This window comes from Pristis pectinata, chromosome 16 (genome assembly GCF_009764475.1).
Source record: "Pristis pectinata isolate sPriPec2 chromosome 16, sPriPec2.1.pri, whole genome shotgun sequence".
Classification (NCBI taxonomy): domain Eukaryota; kingdom Metazoa; phylum Chordata; class Chondrichthyes; order Rhinopristiformes; family Pristidae; genus Pristis; species Pristis pectinata.
The window spans coordinates 171,050-197,058 of record NC_067420.1 but is presented as its reverse complement, the minus strand read 5'-3'; the positions used below and the strand labels follow the sequence as shown (position 1 = coordinate 197,058).

At 42.6% G+C, this 26,009-nt stretch overlaps 1 protein-coding gene across 1 annotated transcript in view; it reads left to right on the top strand.

The window, feature by feature from the left end:
- The first annotated feature begins 785 nt into the window (after positions 1 to 785).
- LOC127578889 (V-set and transmembrane domain-containing protein 2-like protein) overlaps positions 786 to 26,009 on the top strand; it is a 100,896-nt gene continuing 75,672 nt past the window's right edge. The window contains exon 1 of the mRNA XM_052031434.1: positions 786 to 1,006. Coding sequence (XP_051887394.1) covers positions 931 to 1,006 — 76 coding nt within the window. The 5' untranslated portion in view covers positions 786 to 930. The remainder of the gene's footprint in view (positions 1,007 to 26,009) is intronic.

Here is a 26,009-nt window from a genome sequence, read left to right as displayed (position 1 = left end):
TCTGTGATGTCGCTGGAAACCATCGCCACATGTGTACAGCCAACAGGTTCCCTTTCCTCCATTGAGGCGTTTTCACTCTTGGCTCAGCCAAGGGGGGGTTAAGCTCACGTGTTAAAAATACGGTACTTTCTGCTTTTAATTACCTCACCGTGGATTTTATCAACTGGGAGGACTGGCAGGTTTCCTGACACCGAGAGCCACTTTGTTCTGCTGCACTAAATTGGGGGGATTCGAGGGGACGCAGGCTCTAAACCAATCTCTCCACTTTGTGAATAAGCAGGGAGTCAGACAAGGAGCCCCAGATTCCCTTGCAGTCACTGAATTATTGTTTGAAATTTATTTGTTACAATAGCAAAATATAAAGCAAATACAAAGATCCTATAATCACTACCTTAAACCAAGCCCTGCGCCTTGTGAATAAGCCTGGAATCGGACATACACCTCGGGCAATGTAAAGCTCCCAGAATTACAGGTGAAACCGAGCACGGTAATGGTCCCAACAAGCTGCAGCCCACTGGACTGTCATCGGGGCATCAGAGAGGATAATGGACATGGTGGGATTCACTCCATCCAGAGAACCTGCTGGTTCCTATACGAGGCAGGGGCGTTGCTGTGGGCAGCAGGGTGTGTGCGCAAAGTTTGATTTTTACAGGCAGTGTCCCTGCTCGCCAGAAATTAGCTTGAAAACAGGGAGTCTGGAGTGAATACCTCCGCGCGGTGAGCAGGCGCTCCCACGTGCTCAGCACAACCCTGCTCGGAGCGCCTCCTCCGCCACGTCGTCAAGTACCGCAGAGGCGGCAGCTCCCAGAGAGCAGCAGGCAGCAGATCGGCGGCCAGATCGACAGGTTCGCGCGGAGATTTTCTCAGACCCGGGTCCGAATTTCCAACCCCCAGCCCGACTGATGTGAGATACACAGCGTCGCAGACAAGATGGGGCTGTCTGGAGTGATTGTAGGAGCTTTGCATTACCTGGGGCTCTATGTCCAACTCTGCGCTTCCTCGCAAGGTGAGAGTCAGCACTCGGCGATTCCGCCAGAACAGGTTCACTGCGAGCAGCCGGGGAGAATACCTTGGCTCTTAGAATTAGCAGGCGCTGGCGTTGGTCCTTATGTCTTAGTGTTCGTCTTCCTAGTCACAGAATGCAACTTAAAGTTCCTGCAGCTGCAATTAATTTTCTGATTATCAATTAAGGGAGGATCTCTAATAACATTTTAAAGATATTCCTAAATAGAGCTCTGCACTGCGCGATTCATTCAGTTCATTTATTTGTAATGAAGCACTGCCTCCAGATTATAAGGTAGGTTAAAGTCTGAATCGAGTCTACACCCTAGCATTTTATAGATATTTGCGTTTATAAGCGTTGACTTCTAACAGATGGAAAACAAAATATTCAAATCAAAATATTGGATTTTATTCAGGATGGAAACTTCCTGCTCCCATTAAGCTGATGGAACGGTCTGTGGTAGGCAAGAATAAAAATTGAGGAACATGCATAAGCACTCTTACCATCCTTGTATGTGTCCGTGGGCGATCCTTGTATACCAAGCCACAATTCGACCATATATTGGAAGTAACGTTAACCCTTTGAAAACCAGTCAAGTGTTTTGAACGTTTAATTGAATATTTTTTGTAGTATTCACTGAGTTACTAATGAGCCCACAATGCTATTTGCTTTACCATTTGCCATTGTAGCAATTAAATTTCAAAAGAATAATTCAGTGAGTACAAAGGAATCTGAATATGGCATCGCGCTTGAATAGAGAAACATTGTCCTTCTAATCAGTTTGCATATAATTGGTTGTATCCGATCTGGCTGTGATTGACTGCAGTCAGAGAGTAGCAGTTTGTCTCAGATATTTGTAAACTGAGTATGGATTTAGTTGTAGGCCTTTTTTTAAAGTTTGTCTCCCTAAGTTATCTGAGTATTAACATGGTTTCCATGTACATTTTTTCTTCTATTTTTACTGCTGGTCCGGTATGTGGGAATATTACTGTGGCTCTATCCTTGATCTCCCAGCTTGAATGTTGAATTCTGTAAGAAGTTACAACAGAATTCTACCTTAACCTGACACAGTGCTGGTAATATTCTTCCGTTTCAGTAACTAGAATCGTTAAAGGTTGGAAATCGGAGGGAGCAGAAGCAGCCCTGTAAACATTCACATTTCCGAGATAGATGTAATTTATCTATAGGTCAGTACAATACTGGAAACCAAGATAATGAACTTAAGGATCTGTTCACAACACATGATAACAGCTAGACTGGTCCCTGCCTTTGGTGGGGTGGGGGCAGAGGAGGGAAGGAGGTGAGGGGATAACATGGCAGCATTCTGGATGATAAGCATTGTTAAATGTGATGACTCACATTCAAGAGAATCAAGTTGTTTTAGTATGTGCTTTGTGTTATCTTTGAAAGATAAAACCTAAAATGTTTTGCCCTTTGGAGTCCAGTGTGCACCAAATTCAGTTTGCTGAAACACTGGAATGCACTTTACTGACAAGCTTCAAAGTACCTTAGTGTATATTGTTCTTTTTGACCATTTGATATCCTCTTTTTGCCAAAATAAGCTAAACAGCTATTTTGTTTATAGCACATCTGTCCAGAGCAGAACAAGTAAACTTTTTCTGAACATCCAAACGTGAATGGCACAGCTCAGTGTTCCATCCTTGCCTTCCCCTGAGCCATGACTCTCTATTTATCCTCGTAATGACACATCCCACCCGCTCAGAACTGTAGAATCTTCTGGAAAAGGCAAAATAAAACCAAACAGCCATAAAATGTACATCTTTCTAGGCTTTTTTTATTTTTTCAAATTTAGATATATTGAAATACCATATCTTATCACTAGATATTAAAAGTGATACAAAAAAACAGAATAACCCTTTTGCAACGGGAACAGAATAGTTTTGAAAGTTTAAAAATGTTTTTGGAAATTATTTCTTTGCCTGACATAAGGTTGTGAATGATACAAATTAAGGTAGGCTCACAAAAATGAGATTGTGTCTCTAAATGTGTCCGTCGCATAATGCTTATTTGTATATTAATCCAGAAAGCTGTGCACACAGATCGTTATATCTAGCTAATGAATGTTTTCAATTGGTTACACTGGATGAATCATTTCCCCTATTAATGGAAAACATTATCTAAATATATGTAAAGCCTATAGAACAGAGGAAATCATATTGGTTCTAGAAGTATTTTAAATTTACAGACACTGGAAGTTAATTTTCACTTTGACAGATTGGTTCTGGCAGTACTTTTAATTTATAGCTGTGAAAAGCTAATGTTCATTTTGAAACATAGGATTTAATATAATTCATGAAAATGTAAGATAAAATTAAAATCTGCTTCAAATCCTGTTCGATTCTTTTTAGTTATTGCTGTATCTGGGTGGAGACAGGCAGTCCTGTTCACAGGAAAAGTGAGGATGCCCCCTGCTGATAAGGAACAAACAGATGCCCAATACATTGATAACAAACCAAAGCCAAGAGAAGTTCAAATTATAATTGACCATTTTACTCTTTGTAGTGTATCTCAAAAAATATCTCCCTGGATGTGATGGCAGCACAACCATTGGCTTTGCACGTTGATTTACGTTAAGTCCTTTTCTCATTGCATAAGAGTCAACATTGGGAAGCTGTGTGTTTAAACAGTTTTTCCTTTCTCCCCAGATGCATCAAACATCTTTCCTTGGTTTATAATGTTTTGTTTTGCTTTTGTTGGACGTGGATATTGTGGGAATGGGCATTTATTGCCCATCCCAAATTTGCCCCTGAGAATTTTCCTGTGAGCCACTTTCTTGAACTGCTATGATTTGTGTTGAGGGTACCCCGACTGTCACGTTAGAATGCAGTTTCAGGGTTCTGAACTTCCAATAATGAAGGAAGAGAAAGATATTTCTATCTGTATGGTGTGTGACCTGGAGGTGTGGTGGTGTTCCCGTGCATCTGTTGCCCTTATCCTCTCAGGCTGTCGATGTTGGAAGTGCTGGAGGTACAATCAAAGAAGGTTTGGTAAGTTGCTGCGGTGCACCTTGAAAATACAATATATAGCATCCATAATGCATTCATTGGTAATGAAGAGTCTGAATGCCAGTGAATGAGATGCTGGTCAAGTGAGCTGGTTTGTCCTGAATGATACTGAACTGCAAATGTTGCTGGAATCGCACACACCCTGACTGGTGAAGAGTTTTACATCACACTTGTGATGTGCCGTGGAGATGCTCCAAATACTTTATCCTTCGCTACCGGAAGGTGTTTCAGAATCTGAGGGAAAACTCTTCCGTGGTTTGACTTGGGTGAAAACAAATAACTTAAATTCAAGTTTCAGCAAAATATGTTACAAATCATTTATTTTCTTACCATGTTCCCAAATGAAAATGTAGAATGTTTAATGGACTATATTTCCATGATGTTTTTCCTTTGAAATCTGTCACTAGATTATGTGGTGCATAGACTATGTCCAGGACATGGTGGAAAAACAAATGCTAGATAGATATTTACTAGTCACATGTACATCGAAATGCGCAGTGAAATGCATCTTTTTGCGTTACCTTACTTGACAAAACCTTTTACTTCAATTGACAAAATACTGTAAAGCATTGTTATTATGTGGTATGAAGCATTTTATGCTATTTCCATTGAAAAAAGTGATTTGATGCAAAAGAAATAAAATAATGAAGTATTTTATACACAAATCCCCAAAACACAAACCTGTGAAATATTACTGGAACTGAAATATTTAATTTAGCAGCCTTAAATGTAATGCTCATTGATTATACAGTTCACCTTAGATTACCCAGTGTTATGTGATATACAACATATCAATAATCTGTGATCGATAAACACCACGGCTTCTGATAATGTTGTACCTTTCATGGAATAAAAGTTTCCAAAGTGGTTCACAGACCCAAGGAACATTGGGAAAAAGGTTAAGGCTAGCAACTGAAAGAAATAGATTTTGACAAAGCTTTTTGAAGAGAGAAAGGCAGCAACAGTGTGGATTTCATAAACAGTAATGCAGGATGTGGCATCAAGTCTGCTGAATGCACAATGACTGTGTAAAGTACTGGAATATTATTCACAGTGAGGTGATACTATATGTGTTGTAAGATCTAAAATATTCTCCATCAAGCTTTAAAGTAGATTTCAGGTAATGACTACATGATGGTACAGTAAATAAACTGAGAAACGCTACACTAATTTAAAGTTTCTGTGAATTTGTGCTGTAAGCTTTTGAGACTGACAGTGTCATGAATAATAGAAATTTATAGCAGAAGAAGATGCCTTCCAGCCTATTGTGTCCAGGCCGACAAACAGAGCTATTGGATTAATTCCATAGCCCCTTATAGCTGTGATTCCAGTGCGGAGCCTTGTAAGTTACAGGATATTATGTTCCTCCAGGTACTTTTATATGTGATATGGGTTCCCATTCTTGCCACTCTGTCAGGCAATGAGTTCCAGACTCACAACGCTCTCAGAGTAAAAAACGGTTTACCCCAAATCCTCTTCAATCCTTCTACCACTTATCTTAAAGCTATGCTCCTCAGCTTCTCATCCCTTTGCTCAAGAAATAAATCCTTCCAACTCACTGTATCCAGGTCCTCAATAATGTTATAAACATTGATTATGTCTGCCCTCGGTGTCCTCTGCCCTATTGAAAATAACCCCGATCTCATCATCATTCCTCATCACTAAATTCGTCAATTCCACGGCAAACAGCCTTTCTATCTCTAAAAATTCTACTACTCATTTTTGTTTCTTTCCTGTTGATTCAACCTTGGGTTTAAATTGCCACCTTCCCTTGGATCCCCTGGGCTTTGGCTTTCCTGACTAATTTATCTTCTGAGACATTCTGAAAAGCTTTGCTAAAATCCACATACTCTACAACAAATGTGCTTCCTTGGTACCTGCTCAAAAATGCATTTGTTAGTCAGGCACACATTGGCTTAACAAGAACATGCTGACTGACGGTGACTAATCTGTGCCTTTCAAAAATGTGATTTATATTGTACCTTGGATTTTTTTCCAATAATTTACCCACCACTGATGTTAGGCTGACTGGCCTGTAATTACTCAGTCTGTCTCTTTTTCTCTTTTTAAATAAAAGTATTACATTAGCTGTCCCCTGGTTCTCTGGTACCAAGCCATAATCAGTGAGGTTGTGTAATAGTAAAGGTATCTATTATGCACTTTGAATATCTGGAACGTTTTTCACTGACTTTTTAAAGTTATCAGTCGTAAGTGAAAGCCCTGTTAATATTGGTGTGGCATCGAGTTTTCCGTTGAATAAGGTTGCACTCTGTTTCAATTTAATTCAAATTTTGTCCAAATAGGTTCTATTTATTGCAGCTGTTTTACTAACTCATTTATAAAAAATACTGTTGTATGATAAATACCTGTCATTAATGTTCAAATGCCAGTCATTTTTATTTGCACGTTTCTGAAAATATTTGAAGGAAGACTTGTTTAATTAGATTTCAAGGGTCTGCCACAAATCTTAGGAAAATAAATGAGAATTATTTTTTGTTTCAGAGGTCTGCATATGATTTTTATTGATTATCTACTGATTTTACTTATTTTCAATGACTCACATGGTGTGCAGTGCCTTTTAATTGAGCTGATTTATTAATTGATGCATTGAATTTAATGGATAACTCCTTTCACTTGTCCAGGCAGACGTGGCTAGTTTTACTCGATTGAGTAGTGGAGGAGAATCCTGCTGTTGCACCAAAATGATAATGCATTTAAAAATTCACTATACAAAGCACAGGAAATCTGCTGCTTGTGCCCTTATTTCACTGGCATTTTGTATCTTGTGCAAAAGCAAATATATTTTTTAAAGGACATGGACTGATATCATTCTAAGATTAAAATATATCTATCAACATTTTTAATGTTGTGATGCATTTCTATTCAATAATAACCTTTTGAATCAAAATCTGGCTCATGGAGATGAAGGAACAATGGGCTAACTTATTGTGTCATCTAATTCCTGTGTAAACCTGAAGTATTAACCAACTGATCTAACCACATGCCTTTCTCTCCCTCTGTGGGCAGATGACCAACACATGTATAATTAACAAGTCATCAATGGTTCTAATGCTATGCTACTGTCCAGGAGACATCAATAATTAAATTTAGGGTGAATATGCCAATCCAAAATACTGTATCCTGCAGTTCAGTTTAAGAATGTAGTTCCATTATCCAACAGAAAGAGCAGAAAATGTAATATACAGTAGATAACTTTTAAATTATCTTAAGGAGAGAAACTTCATCACAGAATTTAATAAAGCATTAGAATCTTTTTTTTCCTAATTGTTTTGCACCTTACATAGTGATTGAGAGCTAAAACTTCAAGACAATGAAGACACAAAAACCCAATTTAATCAGAAGGATTAAAGAAACATCCAGGCTTATAACAACACTTAGTAAAAACGAATGCAGTGTAATTCATATTAATTAGTTTGAAAACTAATTATAGATGAATGTTTGAGTATGTTAATAGGAAATGTTGGAATGCTGAATATGCTCCAATCATTTCAAAAATTAACAACTCGTTTGTACATTTCTGACCTATCAGGTCTCTCTCCTGCAAGTAATGCATAAGGTAACAATGAGCTCCTCACTCATGTGCTGGGTCATTATGCAGAGAATTAAAAAAAATCCTACAAAAGGGAATACAGGATAAACCAAAATGATCTACTGTGCCTTGACATTTATCCATAAGCCTCTGTAAGATCGCAACATCATTTCCAGAATCTTTAATCCATTCATTCTCAGGATTGGAGAATTTAGTACATTTCAATACTTCAAAGAACAATCAAAATTGGTAATACAAAACAGTTTTAAAAATCTTACTTTGGTAAATTGTATTTAATCCCTTTAAGAAAGATTCTAGACATTCCTAAGATACAAGGAAAATACTCTATTGCTTTGGACAAGGTTTATCTGGTAATTTGCTAAAAGACCAATTCAGAACAATTACAAGCTGGTAGAATGCATAGAAAATTTAATGTTCAATTTACTGTAATGAGATTGGTACAACTGAGTAATATTACAGAATGTAAATAAAAGAAACACATTTATTTAGTGCCTTTCATAATTTCATTATTCTTTAAAGTACTTTTCTTGCTTTGTTTTCTCTGATGGGATGTGAGTATTGCAGCTGGTATGTGAGACTACCAGCCTCCCCGATGACTACATCTGCACAAAGTGCACCGAGATGCGGCTCCTCAAGGAACGTGTTGAGAGTCTGGAGCAGCAGCTCGATGACCTTCTGCTGATTAGGGAGAGTGAGCAGGAAATAGACGGGAGTTATAAGGAGTCTGTAGAGAGTACCTCTGGCGGTCCCCCTCGAAAATCGGTATCTCATCTTAGATTCTATTGGAGAGGATGACCTGACAGAGGAAGACCACGGCAACCGAGACCTTGGCACAGTGTCTGGTGCTGTGGTCCAGTGGGGAAGGAGTAATGCAGTGGTTATTGGGGATTCTATAGTGAGGGGAACAGATAAGAGATTCTGCGAACCCGACAATGAATCCCGGATTGTGTGTGTTGCCTCCCTGGTGCCAGGGTACGGGTTGTCATGGACCAGGTCCCGAAAGGTACCAATGACGTAGGTAGAAAAAAAGAGGTCCTGAAGGAGGAATACAAGGAGTTAGGAAGAAGGTTGAGAAGCAGGACCTCTAGGGTAGTAATTTCAGGATTACTACCTGTGCCACGTGCTAATGGAAGTAAGAATAGAAAGCTCTGGCAGATGAATGTGTGGCTGAGCGACTGGTGCAGGCTGCAGGGGGCAGGGCTTCAAATTTCTGGATCATTGGGACCTTTTTTAGGGGAGGCATAACCTATTCACAAAGGATGGGTTACACCTGAACTCCAAGGGGTCCAGTATCCTGGCAGGAATATTTAATTTAGCTGTTGGGGAGGGTTTAAACTAATCTGGCAGGGGGATGGAAACCAGGATGTTGGGATACAGGATGTTAGGATAAAGGAAGAGGTATATAGGAACAAATCCAAGATAGTGTGCGGTGAGGACGGTAAGAAGGACAGGCAGGTGAGAAGTCAGGATAATTTGCTGAACAATAGAAGTACAACAAAATCGGTAGCAGATACTGGACTAAATGCACTATATTTAAATGCACATAGCATTGGGAATAAAGTAGATGACCTAGTGGCACAACTACAGGTTAATAAGTACGACATTGTGGCAATCACCGAGTCATGGCTTTATGATGGATGTGATTGGGAACCGAATGTCCAGGGGTACACGGTGTATAGGAAGGATAGGCGGGTAGGCAGAGGGGGTGGTGTGGCCACGATGGTTAGTAATGATATAAAATCAATAGAAAGGAAGGACATTGGGTCAGAAGTGGAATCCTTATGGGTGGAGCTAAGAAATAGCAAGGGTAAAAGGACAATAGTAGCAGTTATATATAGGCCCCCTAACAGCAGCTGGGATGTGGACTATAAGTTACAGTTAGATATAGAAAAAGCGTGTCAGGGAGACAACTTGAAGATAATTATGGGGGATTTTAACATGAAGGTGGATTGGGAAAGCCAGCAAGGCAGTAGATCTCAGGAGAGTGAGTTTGTGGAATGTCTACGGGATGGCTTTTTGGAGCAACTTGTTGATGAGCCCACCAGGGGATCGGCTGTTTTGGATTGGGTGCCGCGTAACGAACCTGAGGTGATTAGGGAACTTAAAGGTAAAGGAACCATTAGGAACTAGTGATCACAATACGATTGAGTTCAGTTTCAAATTTGAGAAGGAGAAACTGATAGCAGGTGTATCGATATTTCAGTGGAACAAAGGAAATTACAGTGGCGTGAGAGAGGAACTAGTTGGAGGGACGGCAGAGCAGAAGTGGATAGAATTTCTACAAGAAATAAGGAAAATGCAGGATAGATGTATTCCAAGAAAGAAGGTTTTGAATGGAAAAGAGGCACAAATGTGGATGACGAGAGAGGTGAAGGCTAAAGTAAGAGCGAAAGGGAGGGCATACGAGGAAGCAAAAATTAGTGAGAAAACAGAAGACTGGGAAACTTTTAAAAACCTGCAGAAAGAAACTAAGAAGGTCATTAGGAAAGAAAAGATGAATTATGAAAGGAAGTTGGCAGATAGCATTCAAAAGGATACTAAATTTTTTAAAAATATATGAAGAGTAAAAGAGAGAGACAGGTTGATATAGGACCAATCGATAACGGTGCGGGGGAGATTATAATGGATGATAATGAGATGGCAGAGGAATTAAATGAGTATTTTGCATCGGTCTTCACTGTGGAAGACATCAGCAATATACCTGGTAGTCAGGGGTCTCAATGGATGGAACTGAGTTCAGTTAAGATTACTAGAGAGAAGGTGCTAGGGAAGCTAAATGAACTAAAGATAGATAAGTCTCCCGGACCGGATGAGGTGCATCCCTGGGTTCTGAAGGAGGTGGCTTTAGAGATTGCGGAGGCATTGGTGATAATTTTCCAGGTATCAATAGACTCCGGCATGGTTCCGGAGGACTGGAGGGTCGCAAATGTAGTTCCGCTGTATAAGAAAGGTGGGAGGCAGCATAAAGGAAATTACAGACCTATTGGTCTGACATTGGTGGTGGGAAAGTTATTGGAATCTATCCTCAAGGATGAGGTTATGGAATAGCTAGAGGTGCAAGACAAGATAGGTCCAAGCCAGCATGGTTTCATGAAGGGAAGATCCTGCCTGACCAACCTATTGGAGTTTTTTGAGGAAATCTCAGGTAGGGTGGATAAGGGAGAGGCTGTGGATGTTGTGTATTTAGACTTTCAAAAGGCCTTCGACAAGGTGCCGCACAAGAGACTGATGAATAAGATGAGAGCTCATGGAATTACAGGTGGGATATTGGAATGGGTGGAGTATTGGCTGGTTGGCAGAAGGCAAAGGGTGGGAATAAAAGGATCCTGTTCTGGTTGGCTACCGGTTACTAGTAGTGTTCCACAGGGGTCGGTGTTGGGGCCGCTTCTTTTTACCCTGTACATTAATGATTTGGATGATGAAGTAAGTGGTTTTGTGGCTAAGTTTGCAGATGACGCCAAGATAGGTGGAGGAATAGGGAGTATTGAAGAAATGGGAAGGTTGCAGAGAGACTTAGTTTAGGAGAATGGGAAAAGAAATGGCAGGACGAGATTCAATGGTGAGAAATGTGCTGTTATACACTTTGGAAAAAGAAATAAATGGGCAGATTATTATCTGGATGGGGAGAAAATTCAAAGTACAGAAGTACAAAGGGACTTGGGGGTACTCGTGCAGGATACCCTAAAGGTTAACCATTGGGTTGGATCGGTGGTAAGGAAAGCGAATGCTATGTTGGCATTCATTTCGAGAAGTATAGTGTATAAAAGTAGGGAAGTGTTGATGAGGCTCTATGGGGCACTGGTGAGGCCTCATTTGGAATACTGTGTGCAGTTTTGGGCCCCATATCTTAGGAAGGATGTACTGATGTTGGAGAGGGTTCAGAAAAGATTTATGAGGATGATTCCCAGAATGAAAGGGTTTACGTATGATGAGTGTTTGTCGGCTCTTGGACTGTACTCACTGAAGTACAGAAGAATGAGAGGGGACCTCATAGAGACATTTAGAATGTTGAAAGGACTGGACAGAGTAGATGTGGCCAAGCTGTTTCCCTTGGTGGGTGAGTCCAGGATCAGAGGGCACAATCTTAGAATTAGAGGGTACAGGTTTAAAACAGAGATGAGAAATTTCTTTAGCCAGAAGGTAGTGAATTTATGGAATTCTTTGCCACGTACAGCAGTGGAGGCCCGATCATTGGAGGCATTTACGGAGGAGATAGATAGGTATCCAATTAGTCAAGGTATCAAGGGATTCTGGGGATAAGGCCAGAAATTGGGGCTAGATAGGAATAGTTTTAGTTTAGCTCATAGAGCAGACTCGATGGGCCGAATGGCCTACTTCTGCTCCTTTGTCTTGTGATCTTGCTGATGGAAGCAGCATTTATTGTCCATCCCTAACTACCCTCGAGAAGGACATGTGGTGAGACAGCTTCCTGAACCACTGCAGGCTTTGTGATGAAGCTGACCACAGTCCCGTAAGGTAGAGGGTTCCAGGATTTTGACCCAATAACAATAATAAATGAATGGCAATATATTTCCAGGTAAAACAGTGTGTGAAGTGGAAGGATGCGTGCAGGTTGTTCCCATACACTTGATTCCCTTACATGGAGGTTGTAGAGGAAGCCTTGTGTTTTGCAGTTAATTAGCTTTTGATGTCCATCAACTCATTCATTGAAGCATATGAAAAGATAGGATTTACATTCTATATCTACAAAATGAAAGATCTCTACCAAATGCCCCAACTATATGACACTGCCCACTAAGACCCTGGAAAACATGAATCACTTGTCATATCTCAGGAGCCACCCCACAGTGAAAGCAGACACTGATGATGAAATTCACTACTGTGTTCAATATACCAGCACAGTCCTTGCTCATCTGAGGAAGAGGATGTTTGAAGATCAAGACCTCAAACCCAGCACAAAGCTTATGGTCTACCAGCTGGCTTTGTTACCTGCCTTACTTCATGGTTCTGAGACATGGACTACCTATCTAATGCACTGGAAAGATACCACTAATGCTGTTCCCAACAAATTCTTTGATCAACTGGCAGGACAAGTGGACCACCATCAGTTTCTTCTCCCAGGCCAACATTGCCAGCATTGAACAGGACATCTCATTCACATGCCCAACACCAGAATTCTGAATCAGATGCTATATTCCAGGCTCTGTAATGTAAAGAGATTTAAAGGTGGATAGAGGAAAGGATTCAAGGACAAGCTGAAAACCTCTGTGTAAAAACACAATGCACACTGGCTTCTAGGGATCCTGGCCATACCACAAAACATAATGAAGCCTTGGTAACCTGGAGCCCATGTGTCAAGAGCACACAGAAGCCTTGCTTAAGCCGCATTAGGAGCACACCACCTCCCAAGCTAGCCACCTGCCCATCCATCAAGCATCTCTTGGTCCACTTTTGGCAAAATCTCCAGGTCCCATACTAGCCTTGTCAATCACCTCAGAATTGGAATGAGAGTAAGTTGTCTTTCATCCCAAGGGACTGCCTAAAAAGGTGAGGCCATGATTTGGAGAGTTCTGTTGAGAAAGCTTGACAAGTTTGTAGGTGGTATGTACAAAGTCACAATAAGCCAGTGGCAGAGGGAATGAATTCTCAGGATGGTGGCTAAAATTCTAATCAATTTGTTTTATCTTGGATGTTGAACTGGTGAAGAGTTCTCCGTTACACTCTTGTGCATCTGACATTGCAACACGTGTTCAGTAATGCACTGTATGCCAGTCCTGAGTTTGTGCTCAAATTTCCAGAGTGTTTCTTGACTCTTCCCTGTCTGTGGTTTTCCTTCGATGGACTGATTTGTCCTGTCTCATATAACTAGATATTATGGAATAACTATAGAAAACAATACTCTGACCACAAAACTTATTTTCTGTAGCTTCAAAAGCAATAGCAATTTGTGTATTGGTATATCTGCATTGGCTGTATAAGAGATTCATATAGATTGGGAAGTTCATATAACATGCTCTTCAAAAGGAAACTGTCAGCTTCAACCAGGGGTGAAGATGGTGCACTTAACCATTGACCTAAGAGCACATTGGGAATAACATTATTGGATCTGGCCTACGCAACAACTCACCAGCAATGGCAAACATATACATATACATGATCCATATATGTGAGGCTAACTAAGCTGACCTCCATCCCTGAGAGTCCTTCCTCAAAGTGGAGCAGGCTGTGAGCAGTGATAGTGGGGAAACATGAAACCTGCCCCAGACACTCAGGTTGTCATTATCAAACACCTTTGAAGTGTTTTCAAATACAGTGTAACCTCTATATATTCTAGTTTCAGATATAATATTGGTGATAGAATATAGGTATGACCATGTCCCACCCAAGATACTGCGAGTTTTTATTCTAGGGTCACAGGAGCTAGTAATATTCCCAGCAGAATGTGACACAACTTTGTCTGTGAAAGTCCCTCTGACAGTGGCAGTTCGGAGGGAGCAATAGGTTGTGGAAAACGATCGGTAATCTAGCACCGGCGGTCTGTTCTACAACTTGTAGCTGTAGAGATTGAGTGGTGATAATGGGAATGGGTATTCAAGAAATCTGTTCAAATTATTCTGTATGTTCTGTGTTGTTCCCTGAGCTCAATGTGTCTATGGTTAGACTGAATGCCAGTTCTACTGATCGTGCGGACTGTCAAATGCACCAACACCCGATCTCCATTGTGCTTCTGACCTGTGTGTCTCATTACGTAGTTACAGAAGTCAGAGATTAGTTGCACAGTGAGGAGTACAGGGAACTAGTGCCAAGAGGTGAGGGAAAACAGGCTCATCTTCACTGTCAGTGGCAATGCAGGACTAACCAGACCATAGAATCATACAACACAGAAATGGGCCCTTTTGACCCACCTCATCCATGCTGACCATGATGCTTATCTCCATGAGTTCCATTGCCTGCATTAGGCCCGTAACCCTCTATGCCTTTCCTATTGAAGCACCTGTCCAAATGCCTTTTAAATGTTGCATTTGTATCTGTATCTGCCTCTACCTCCTCCTCTGGCAGCTCATTTGAGATAACCACCATCCTCTGGGTGAACAACTTGCCCCTCAGATCTCTTCCCTTTCACGTTAAACCTGTGCCCTAGGATTCTAGACTCCCCTGCCTTGGAAGAAGAACTTTGGCTGTCTTTCCTATGTATGCCCCTTATAGTTTTATAAACCCCTGTCAGGTCGCGCCTCAGTGTCCTATGTTCTTGAAATGATACAACCTTTGAATGTTAATATTTTGCATGTCATCATACCTCTGACAGCAGGCAAACTGTTAATCTAATGTAAATTCTGCAATTTTTGTAATTCAAATTGACCCAATACAGACAGAAACTTTGCATATATTTAAAATCTGTACAACATTTTGAAACTACCACTGAGAGGTAAGAAAATTAAAACGTGTTTAAAACAGTCACCACCTTTAGCTTGCTGGACATTCACTGCACAATTTTCCTTCTGTATTCCTTCTGAAGAAGGAAAAGAGCATACGTTCAAATATATCCAGAGAAACCTGAGTGGAGGAGGAGACCATTTAACCCATCACATCTGATCACTGCTAGCTAGCCCATCTAATCTAATCCCTACTCTTTATTTATGTGCTCAATATTTCTTTCTTTGTGTTCTTAAATGTAATTATGGCAAGATTAATAACTTTGTATGATGAGATGTTCCATGGATCCATGTGCAATAACAATAGTCACTGCTCCACATCTCCTGTAATAAATGTTTTTAGTCACTGAACCATTCATCAGTGCAGGTAACTGTTTAATTTAGTTGCCTTCTAATTCTTTCATGAGTTTGTGCATTTCTATCAGGTTCCTCTTTAGTTTTTTTCTGCTCCAGTGTCAACAAGGCAACTTCTTCATGGGTCTAACACCTTATCTATAATGGGGTAGACAAAACAACTCAGTCCAGCTGTTGGCTAATCTGATCCATCATAGCTTTGATTTTGTTTGCTAAGCATATTGTAGGCAGGTATGGTAGTGTAGCGGTTAGCGTAATGCTTTACAGTGCCAGCGACCCGGGTTCAATTCCGGCTACTGTGTAAGGAATTTGTGCGTTCTCCCTGTGTCTGCGTGGGTTTCCTCCGGGTGCTCTGGTTTCCTCCCACATTCCAAAGGTGTACAGGTTAGGAAGTTGTCAGCATGCTATGTTGGTGCCGGAAGCGTGGCGACACTTGCGGGCTGACCTCAGAACGCTATGCAAAAGATGTATTTCACAGTGTGTTTCTATGTACATGTGACCAATAAAGATATCTTATATATGTTTTATATTATAATTTTTCAACAGCAATATCTATTACTACTACTGTGTGCTGTTTTGAGCAGGAGCATTCTCTTGTAAGGAAAGCAAGATGGGTTTTCGCTCTACCAATGCAGCACTGTTGAAATCAAGGACAGATACATTAATATAGCAACCTTGTACTGTATATATACTTAGACAGAAAGGCTGTTTTCCAGAAATAGGCAACACATCATTTTCCTTATCTGATTGCTCATATGGCAAACCATTAATTAACTTGATTCTAACTGTATCATCCTTGGTAGGATGAAGAAGCAAACCGGTGAAGTATTTCATAGTGAGGGGCAATTCAAAATCAATAAATGCTGAGATGTGAAAATAATATTGGCATTTTAAGGTATTTATTTGATATGTTCTATAGTGCACCAATTATAGGTGGATATAATTCAATTCGTTTGCTGATATATACAACTAAGATTCCCAGATGCCTTGTATAGACCATCTTATTTGTGCCTCATTCCGGCTACCAATTTTCATTTATTGACTTACAGTTCTTCAGTGCTTGAGGAGCTGTCATTCAGATGCATAAAAGACAACTAATCAAAGATAAAGGCAACACAATTACAAAAGACCAGGAACATTTACTTACTTTCCTTATCTTAGGATCAAACAGTGACATGCTGAAAATTTTCTTCTGGCTTTGACTCAGTTGAATACTGTAATGAAAGAGCTTCAAATCTTTTTTTTCTGTGTGAATGTGATTTTAATATTTGCACTGTAGATCTGTAATAATGGATGTGAGCATTCACCGTGCAATGTAACACTAACAACTGACAAACATTTTATCTTCAGCAGTGATATATGTAATATAGTGAACACATAACATAGACCATGAGTTAGTCAGGAAATATGAGGAAATAGTCTAGGAACAGAAATTATAATTTGGGTCAAATATATGATTGGTACTTCTGAAATCTGTCCTGTTGAAATTTTTTTTGTAAATAGAAACTTGTCAGGAAGATATGGAGACACAAAAGATTCTGCAGATGCTGGACTCTGGAGCAACACATACAAAATGCTGGAGGAACTCAGCAGGTCAGGCAGCATCTGTGGAGGGAAATAAACAATCGATGTTTTAGGTCAACACCCTGCATCAGGTCCTGATGAAGGGTCTGATGGTCCTGATGAAGGGTCTTGACCTGAAACATTGACTGTTTATTTGCCTCCATAGATGCTGCCTGATCTGCTGAGTTCCTCCAGCATTTTGTGTGTGTGTTGTCAGGAAAGTGTACACTGATAATAGTATAAATATTTAGCAATTTTTTAAACATTTTCTCTCAAGAAAATAAGAGGTCCTGTTGCATGTGTTTCCTGAATGCAAAAAATTAATTTTAAGTCGGTCAGTTTTCTCCATGCATAAATCCATTTTCAATGCAGAGTAATATTTTGAAGATTAATATTAATTTCAAGGGGATTACAGAAGATCTTGAGTAAATTGACTAAAGAATAATGTGCAATAAAATCATAGATGTGGATGCCTTTAAAGACATATGATTGAGCATGGTATAAATACATTCCAGGGCTTAGAAAGCAGAGGCAAAACTAATATGATCCACATGAGTCAAATTTAAAGAAAAAATAATGGAAAGACGTCTCTGGATGTGGAAAGATGTGTGAAGAACACACTAAGCACTAATGCATGATCCATACTGGAGCCAAGGACATTTGGTGGGAAAGGGTTAAGGTTGTGCAGTCAGGATTAAGATGTAGACAGGAAGATAGAGAGAATGATATAAAATAAATGCCACAAATGGTATAATCTCAACATTGGTCCCAGATCTGTGTGCTCAAAGGACGATAAACAGGTTCGTATGACAGGTTAATGGTGAAGGAGTTAGGGCTTCACGATCATAGGGCCTTGGAGCCAATTCTTTTGACAGCAAGATAATATACATGGAACACAGCAGTACAACACTGGCCCCTTGGCCCACAATGTCTGTACTGACCATGATATGCTGGAATGTATTAATACCTTAATGTAACTGGGATATTTAATTACCTTAACATCATTCAATGTTAAAGTAATTAAAAATCAATTGGGAAATTACTAAAGTGCAGGACTGTAGAGCAATGGGAGACTTTAACTATCCAAGTTAAAGAGGGCAGTTTTTGAATTAAGGGGAGGGTGAGGGGTGGGAGTAATTTTTGCTCAGGATATGTCTGTACTTAGTATCATCACTGGCCAATCAGGTTTTAATCCTGGGGAACTAAGGAATTTAGAGAATGCCATGGGGTGTAGGGTGGTAAGCATCTCGGGAACAGTGATCAAAGTATTTAGGAAAAAATAGCAAAGCTGCAGGTTCCACAAACTTCAAAATAAAAATAGAAAACACAGAGCCTTTGACCTGAAACGTTAACTTTGTTTCACTTTCCGCAGATGCTGCCTGAATGGTTCCAGTCTTTTCTGTTTTGAAGTTATAAGTTTTAGTTCTATAAAAGGGCAAGAAGCAAACTAGAATAAGAATGTGCTTAAATGGGGGGGGGGTGGAGATAACTACATTGAGTCGATCTGGGTAAATTGGCGAGATGTAATGGAACAGTGGGTGACTTGTGACACAGGAACTGGTTCCAGCAGCATCTCCACAAGGAGGGAAACAAAGTCAAAATGGCAAACGAGTAGGGAATAGGATAAAGCTGTAAAGGGGGCCTTATGACGTGTGTCAGCTTGATTAAGAAGTACGGGAGAGGTGAAAAGGAAAATAAGATTAAAGAGACAGAACAAGAATAGGTTGATATCTGACATAAAAACAAACAATCCAGAGTGGCCTCTCTGGGCATTTTAACAGTGAAGCACAGTCCAAGATGAAGAGGAACTCGTCAGATACCAAAACAAAGGTCTGTTTGTGGAGTATGAAAACGTAGCTGAGGTGCTACATGGATATATTGCATCAACATCTACTCAGGTAGAGAACTTTACTGAAGATGCAGTGCCAGAAGGGCAGGTAGTGGTAATACATCCAAACTAAATGGGATGAATCTCAGATTACTGAGTAAACTACGGATAGAAACTGTGGAGGGGCAAAACATCATCATTCAATCCATTGTTAGAGGACTGGTGAATGTAAGGAACAGCCTGCCAGAGGAAGTGGGTGAGACAGGTACAACAGTGGCTTGTAAGAAGCACTTGGATAGGTACATGGAGGGGCGGAGCTTGGAGGGATATGGGCCAAACGCAGGAGATTGGGACTAGTTGGGTGGGCACCATGGTCAGCATGGACTGGTTGGGCTGAAGGGCCTGTATCCGTGCTGTATTGCTCTACGACTCTATGACTCGATGACTAGAAGATTGTAACTGTTGACCTCTTGTTCTAAAAGTGGAGAAAGATAAACCTAAGGCAGGCCGTTTAATGTTGGTGGTGGGTAAACCTTTAGAAACAGTAATTGAGAGAAAATAACCTCTCAGATGAGCAGGAAAGCCAGTGCGGACAAGCAAATTATGTTTGATTAATGATTAGGTTTTTGAAGAAGTATCAGGGGTTGGCTGAGGGCAGTGCAGATGATATTCTGTAAATAGACTTTGAAAAGGTATTTAATAATGTACCCCATGCTGGGTTAATTTGCATAATTGAGGCTCATGCAATAAAAATGCCAGTGGCAGCAGGGGTTAAACATTGATTTAGGAATAGAAAATAGATTTTGTGTTGGGAATGGTTATTTTTCAGACTGGAGGAAGTTATAAAATGTTTTCTCATGTACTCTCTGTTAAGACCACTGCAGTAATAATTCAGGCACAGTTCCAAAATAGGCATATTTTTGCTTAAAAGTGTAAGAAAACATTGAAGGAAAACAGTGTAAAACAATGAGGAAAATAGGACAATCAGACAAAGTCAGAATGGACTGACATACAATGGATGTAATTTGATGCAGAGTGGGAAATGATAGGTTCAATAGAAAGAATGAGAAGAGGCAATGCAAGGGAAAGGGTACACTTTAAACTGGTGAGAAAAGATGAGAGATTTGATGTGTTTGTTCATGAATATTTGAAGATGGCAGGAGGGATTAACAAAGCTGTCAGTGAAGATTATGAAATTATGGGCATAAATGGAGACATGGGGTATAAAGGTCAGGAAGTTATGCTAATCCTATATAAACCACCAGCTTGTTCTCAACTGGAGCAATATATTATTACCATACTATTGGTAGGATGTAAAGACCGGAGAGAGAACAGACTTATCAGAGTGTTAGAATTAGATCTACTGTATGAAGGCAGACTGTTTAAGTACACTTTAAACATTTTGATCAGATGTCTATTTTGAAATTGTGCCCAAGTTATCATTGTAACTGCAGTGGTCCTAATACAGAACCCCTGAAAAAACATTGCATTTCCTTCTGTGTGAAAAACAACCATTCACAACTTGTCTCTTACAGCGACATTGTGGTCCTCAAAACCAGCCGACGATCAGCCAGGCCTCCTGCTGAAAATAGCAAGACCCATGTCTAAAAATGCCCACCAATATGCAGGGCCACGCTTCCCACCCCATCAAAACCACTCATCAGAAAGAGCAAAGGGATTTGATTGCCTGTGAATGTCTCAGCATATGACATTAATTAAAATCTTTTAAAAATTAATCATACAATTGAACAATTAAAATTAATTAAACATTTCAAAGCTAACAATAAATGTCTAAAACACTTAAATGCACATATATGTACTTAATAGTTTTTAAATTAATGATTACATTTACTAATTTAAAAAGTTCAAAAAAAATGTAAATTAATCCAGCACAGACTCAGTGCCCAAAATTTGGCATTTTTATTGCATGGAGTTGTTCTCAGTGCAGAGAAGTTTAAAGGAAGATTTAGCAGAGGTACTTGAAGTGGATAGGTAGAGTGCACGAGAAATTGTTACCTGTGGCTGGAAGGTTGATGACAGGGCACAGATTTAAGGAGGCTGGGGAAATGAAGCAAAACTTTTTTTACACACGGCCGGGTTTTAAAATGTAGAACACACATCCTGAACAGAGTGAAAAGACAGCTTTAAAAGTGGCAAGGGGAAGTCAATAAAATCCGTGAATATGAGAAAGAAAAAGGAAATGGAACTGATTGGATTGTCCCTCAAAAGACCAGGCACAGACATGCTGTAAAAAAAAAATGGCCTCCTACTGCACCGTGTTCCACTGATTGCCCTTCTATGGGAAAGTTTTCGGTCTTGTGTTTCTTCTTGTTCAGCCTTCATCATTGCTCCAGATTTGTGATGTTGAGTTATAGCAGTGGAGCACAGCTTTATTATGGAGCAGGCAGTATTGACAATCTGAAACTCTTCTGAGAGCCACTTATGTGAACACAGATGTCCCAAATTTCCTGAGAAACCTCACTGCTGCTGTTCCATTTATGGTCTGTGACTGGCCTCCTCGTGGAGCCCAGCGGCACAATGCCAACTTCCTGCATTTTCCCAGCAGTTATGCTGCAAAAATCTGGGCATTGAGCCCTTGGCAAGTTAACCACATTTTGTGAATTGATTAAATTAGTAAATGTAATCTTTAACTGAAATATATGTATTTAATAGTTTTAAGTGTTTTAGACAATTTTATTTTTTAAATGTTTAGTCAATTTTTAATTGTTCATAAGTATTATTAATTTTTAAAAGGTTTCAATTACTTCTGTATGCTCAGAGATTCACACACATTCAAATCCTTTTGCCATTTTTGACAAGTAGTTTTGATGATGGGGGGTACATAGCTGCATTTCTACACATGCAGTTTGCTATTTTCAGCAGGAGGTTGCTGCATTGTGTGAGGCCTGACTTTTTATACAAAACAAACTTTATTCATAATAAAAGACAAACTATATACAATTACAAAACAGTGCAAACCTTTTCATTCTTGTACAGATCATTCATTAGTGGTACCTTTTTATATATATTAAAAAAAACAGCACTGATGCCACACATGTGGCTCCCTGGAAGCTACCCGGTCCCGTATTTACAATATTTAGGGGCTTTCTCACCCTCCCCGCCCCTCCCTCTCCAGTAGTAGAAGAACCCTAAACTGTAGTCCTTCCCCACCAAACCTTTGCGTTGGCTGCGCCCAGCTTCAGTGAATCCCTCAGCACGTACTCCTGCAGCCTGGAATGTGCCAGTCAGCAGCATTCCCCTACGGACATCTCGCAGTGCTGGGAGACCAACAAGTTTCGGGCAGACCAAAGAGCATCTTTCACCGAGTTGATGACCTTCCAGCAGCAGTTGATGTCCGTCTCTGTGTGTTTCCCCGGGAACAGCCTGTAGATCAGAGAATCCTCTGTTACGCAGCTGCTGGGGATGAACCGTGACAAGGACCCTTGCATCTTTCGCCACACCCTCCTCGCAAACCCACGGCCCGCAAAGAGGTGGGTGACCGTCTCATCCCCAGCGCAGTCCTCCCGGGGGCAGTGCACGCTGGGAGTGAGGTTCCAACCATAAGGAAGGATCTGACTGGGAGGGCCCCTCTCACTGCCAGCCAGGCGAGGTCTTCTTGCTTGTTGGTGAGTTCTGGCAATGAGACATTCTGCCAGATGGTCTGGACAGTCTGCACAGGGAACCACCCCACAGTATCCACTGAGTCCTTCTCCTGCAGTGCCTGCAGGATGTTCTGTGCTGACCACTGCCTGATGGACTTGTGGTCAAAGGTATTGGTCTGGAAGAACTTTTCCTCAAAGGACAGGTAGTGCGGCAGCGTCCAGCTGACTGGGACGCCGTGTGGCCACGGGGCCAGGCCCATCCTTCGCAACAGCCGGGACAGGTAGAACCTCGGTACGTAGTGACACTTGGTGCCCACGTACTTGGGTTCCACACAGAACCTGATGCAGCCACAGACGAAGGTGGTCATCAGGAGGAGGGTGACACTGGGGACACCTTTACCCCCATTATCCGGGGACTTGTGCATGGTGGCCTGTTGGACCCGCTCCATCTTGGATCCCCAGATGAACCGGAAGGTGGTGCGGGTGATTCCCAAGCCAGAGAAGCAAGGAACAGGCCACACCTGCACCAAGTACAGCAGCCCTGAGAGCACCTGACACCTGATGACCAAGTTCTTCCCAGTTATCGATAGGGAGCGCCGTTCCCACAGTCCCAGTTTCTGCTTCACCTTCACAATCCGCTCCCGCCAATTTTTGTTGCACGCCCCAGCCCCTCTGAACCAGATCCCCAGCACCTTCAGGTAGTCAGGCCTGACAGTGAAGGGGACGTTGGATCGGTCGGGCCAGTTGCCGAAGAGCATGGCCTCGCTCTTCGCGCAGTTAACTCTGGCTCCTGATGCCAACTCAAACTGGTCGCAGATGTTGGTCAATCTGTGAACTGACCTTGGGTCCGAGCAGAAGACGGCGACGTCGTCCGTGTACAGGGAGGTTTTCACCTGGGTGATCTCACTGCCTGGCAACGTCACCCCTCTGATGCTCTCATCCTTCCTGATAGATTCGGCAAAGGGTTCTATACAGCACACGAACAAGACGGGAGAGAGGGCAGCCCTGCCTGACTCCAGACTTGATGGGGAAGCTGTCTGTTTCCCACCCATTGATTTGGACTGCGCTACGGATGTCTGTGTAGAGCAGTTGGATCCAGATCCTGATTCCCTCCCCAAACCCATTTTGGAGAGCATGTCCAACATGTACGTGTGTGATACCCTGTCGAAGGCCTTCTCCTGGTCCAAGCTGACCAGGCAGGTGTTCACCCCTCTGTCCTGCACATAGGAGATGGTATCCCTGAGCAGCACGAGGCTGTCAAAGATTTTCCTGGCAGGTACAGCACAGGTTTGGTCCGGGTGGATCACCTGTCCCACAGCAGACCTGATCCTGTCTGTTGGCGATGGCCTTGGACAGGATCTTATTCAACAGTGAGATGGGTCTCCAATTTGTGATGTCTGCCCTGTCCCCTTCTGCTTGTAGATGAGGGTGATGGTGCCCTTCCTCATAGACTCTGACATACTGCCAGACCGAAGCATAGCTTTGTACACTTCCAGCAGGTCTGGGCCCATCCAGTCCCACAGAGCCAAGTACAACTCCACCGGTAAGCCGTCGCTTCCGGGAGTTTTATTCGAATCAAAGGAACGGACAGAGCCAGTCAGCTCCTCCAGGGTCAGTGGTTGGTCCAGACTCTCCTGCTTGTTGTCACCTAAGACCTCTGTGATAGAGGACAGGAAGTTCTGGGAGGCGGTGCTGTCTGTGGCCTTTCTGTCGTACAGACTGGCATAGAAGGATCTGCAGATCCTTAATCTGTCCGTCTGCGAGGATGCTACTGAGCCGTCCTCTTCCTTAAGGCTTGGATCACAGAGCTCCCCCTGTGCACCTTTTGGAAGAAAAGACGTGAGTACGTCTCATCCTGCTCCACAGAGCGAACCCTGGATCGGAAGATAATCTTCGAGGATTCGGAAGCGTGGAGCTGGGCTTTCCGGCTCTTTGCCTCTCTGAGTCCCTCCCTCACATCCACCCCCCTCGACTGCAAAAGGAGGAGTTGCTGCAAGTCTGTCTGGAGTTGGCACAGTTCCCTTTGCCTCTGTCTTGCTTTCTGGACCCCCCTGCGGATGAAGAACCTCTTGATGTTCTCCTTTGTTGCTCCCCACCAGTGCACAGGGGAGTCAAAGAGGGGTTTCACGGTTCTCCAACCTGCGTAATCCCTCTTTAGTTCCTCCACGGTCTCTGGGGTCAGCAGCTTGACGTTCAACTTCCACGTCCCCCTGCCTGCCTTCTGGTCCTCCTGTAGATGACAGGAGGCCTGAAGAAGATGGTGGTCAGAGAAGAACACCGGCGTGACGTCGGTGGATCTGACTATGATTGGATCTGACATGAACAGGAAGTTGATCCGGGACTGGGCTGAGCCGTCTGACCTTGACCAGGTGTGTTGCGGCTGTGGTCTGCCTGTAGGGGCGCTGAAGGTGTCGTACAACTTGGCATCCTTTACCATTTCCATCAGGAGTATGGAGGTGCCGTCCAGTCTGCTGTCAGCACTGCCGGATCGTCCAGCCGCATCGATGCTGCAGTTGGAGTCACTGACCAGAACGACCGGCTGGGACGTCACCAGCAGTGGTGGGAGCAGCTGGAGGACGGCCAGCCGTTCGCTCCGCACGGGCGAGGCGTACACGTTAATTAGCCGGAGCAGAGTGTTCCAATACATCACATCTGCCACGACGAGCCACCCCCCACCACCTCTCTGACCCCAGTGATTGAGAAGTTGCCCCCCCCATCAGAATCCCCAGGCCAGAAGCGCGACAATTATTGCCCCCCGACCATACCGACAGTCCGTGGGACCACCATCGGGACCACCATCGCGACCACCTCCGATAGTTGCGTAGGTGTGGTAGACCACACTCTTGTAAGAAAGTCACATCTGCCTTCACCTTGGTGAGGAACTGTAAGGCGTTAATACATCGCGCGGTGCTCTTCACACTGCGCACGTTTAGAGATGCCAGTTTTATCTCCATGGCTCTTTTGGAGTTCGGTTCCAGTTACACAGTCCAATTTCATTTGTCCTGGGCCCTCATGCCCACAGCTTTGGTGAACTGCCTCACCGATTCCAGGCTCAGATATTGGGAGTGGTCTCCCCCTGGGTGTGGGGTTCCTTGTGGCGAGGCTGGTGGTGCCACTGGGGGGGGATCCGCCTGTGCCCCTGTCCTTTCACTGATGGTCCAGAATCTTTCCTCTCCTGGTGCTGGGTTGCGTCGGATGCAGTGCTGCTCCCGGTCTCTCGGAGCTGGGGGGCGACGGCCTCTGCGCTGCTCCTGGTCTCCCAGAGCTGGGGGTCGGTGGCCAGGATTGTTCCCTCACTTGTTCTTGTCAGTTGGTTCTCTTCCATGTTCTCTCTTCCATTTTGCCACTTCCTCTGCCTCCATCGTTGGCTTCAGCTGTTGCCTTCATCCTCCGACGAGGAGAGGTTGCTGGTGTCCACCTGCTGCATTACTCTGTTCTTTCTGGTGCCCTTGTTTTCTGTGGCCTGTTGTCTCTTGGGTGGTGTTTTTTGTGCCTTCTTCCTCTTCACAGTCTGCCGTTCCCTTTCCTGTCCCTCCCCCACTCCCTCTTCCATTGACTCCTCCTATTGGGGAGGGGGCTGGGAGTTCATGGCTGGGGGTTGGGAGCTTGAGGCGGTCGGGCTGTCCTCACCACCCCCCCCCCCCCCCGTCTCGGTCTCTTCTGAGACC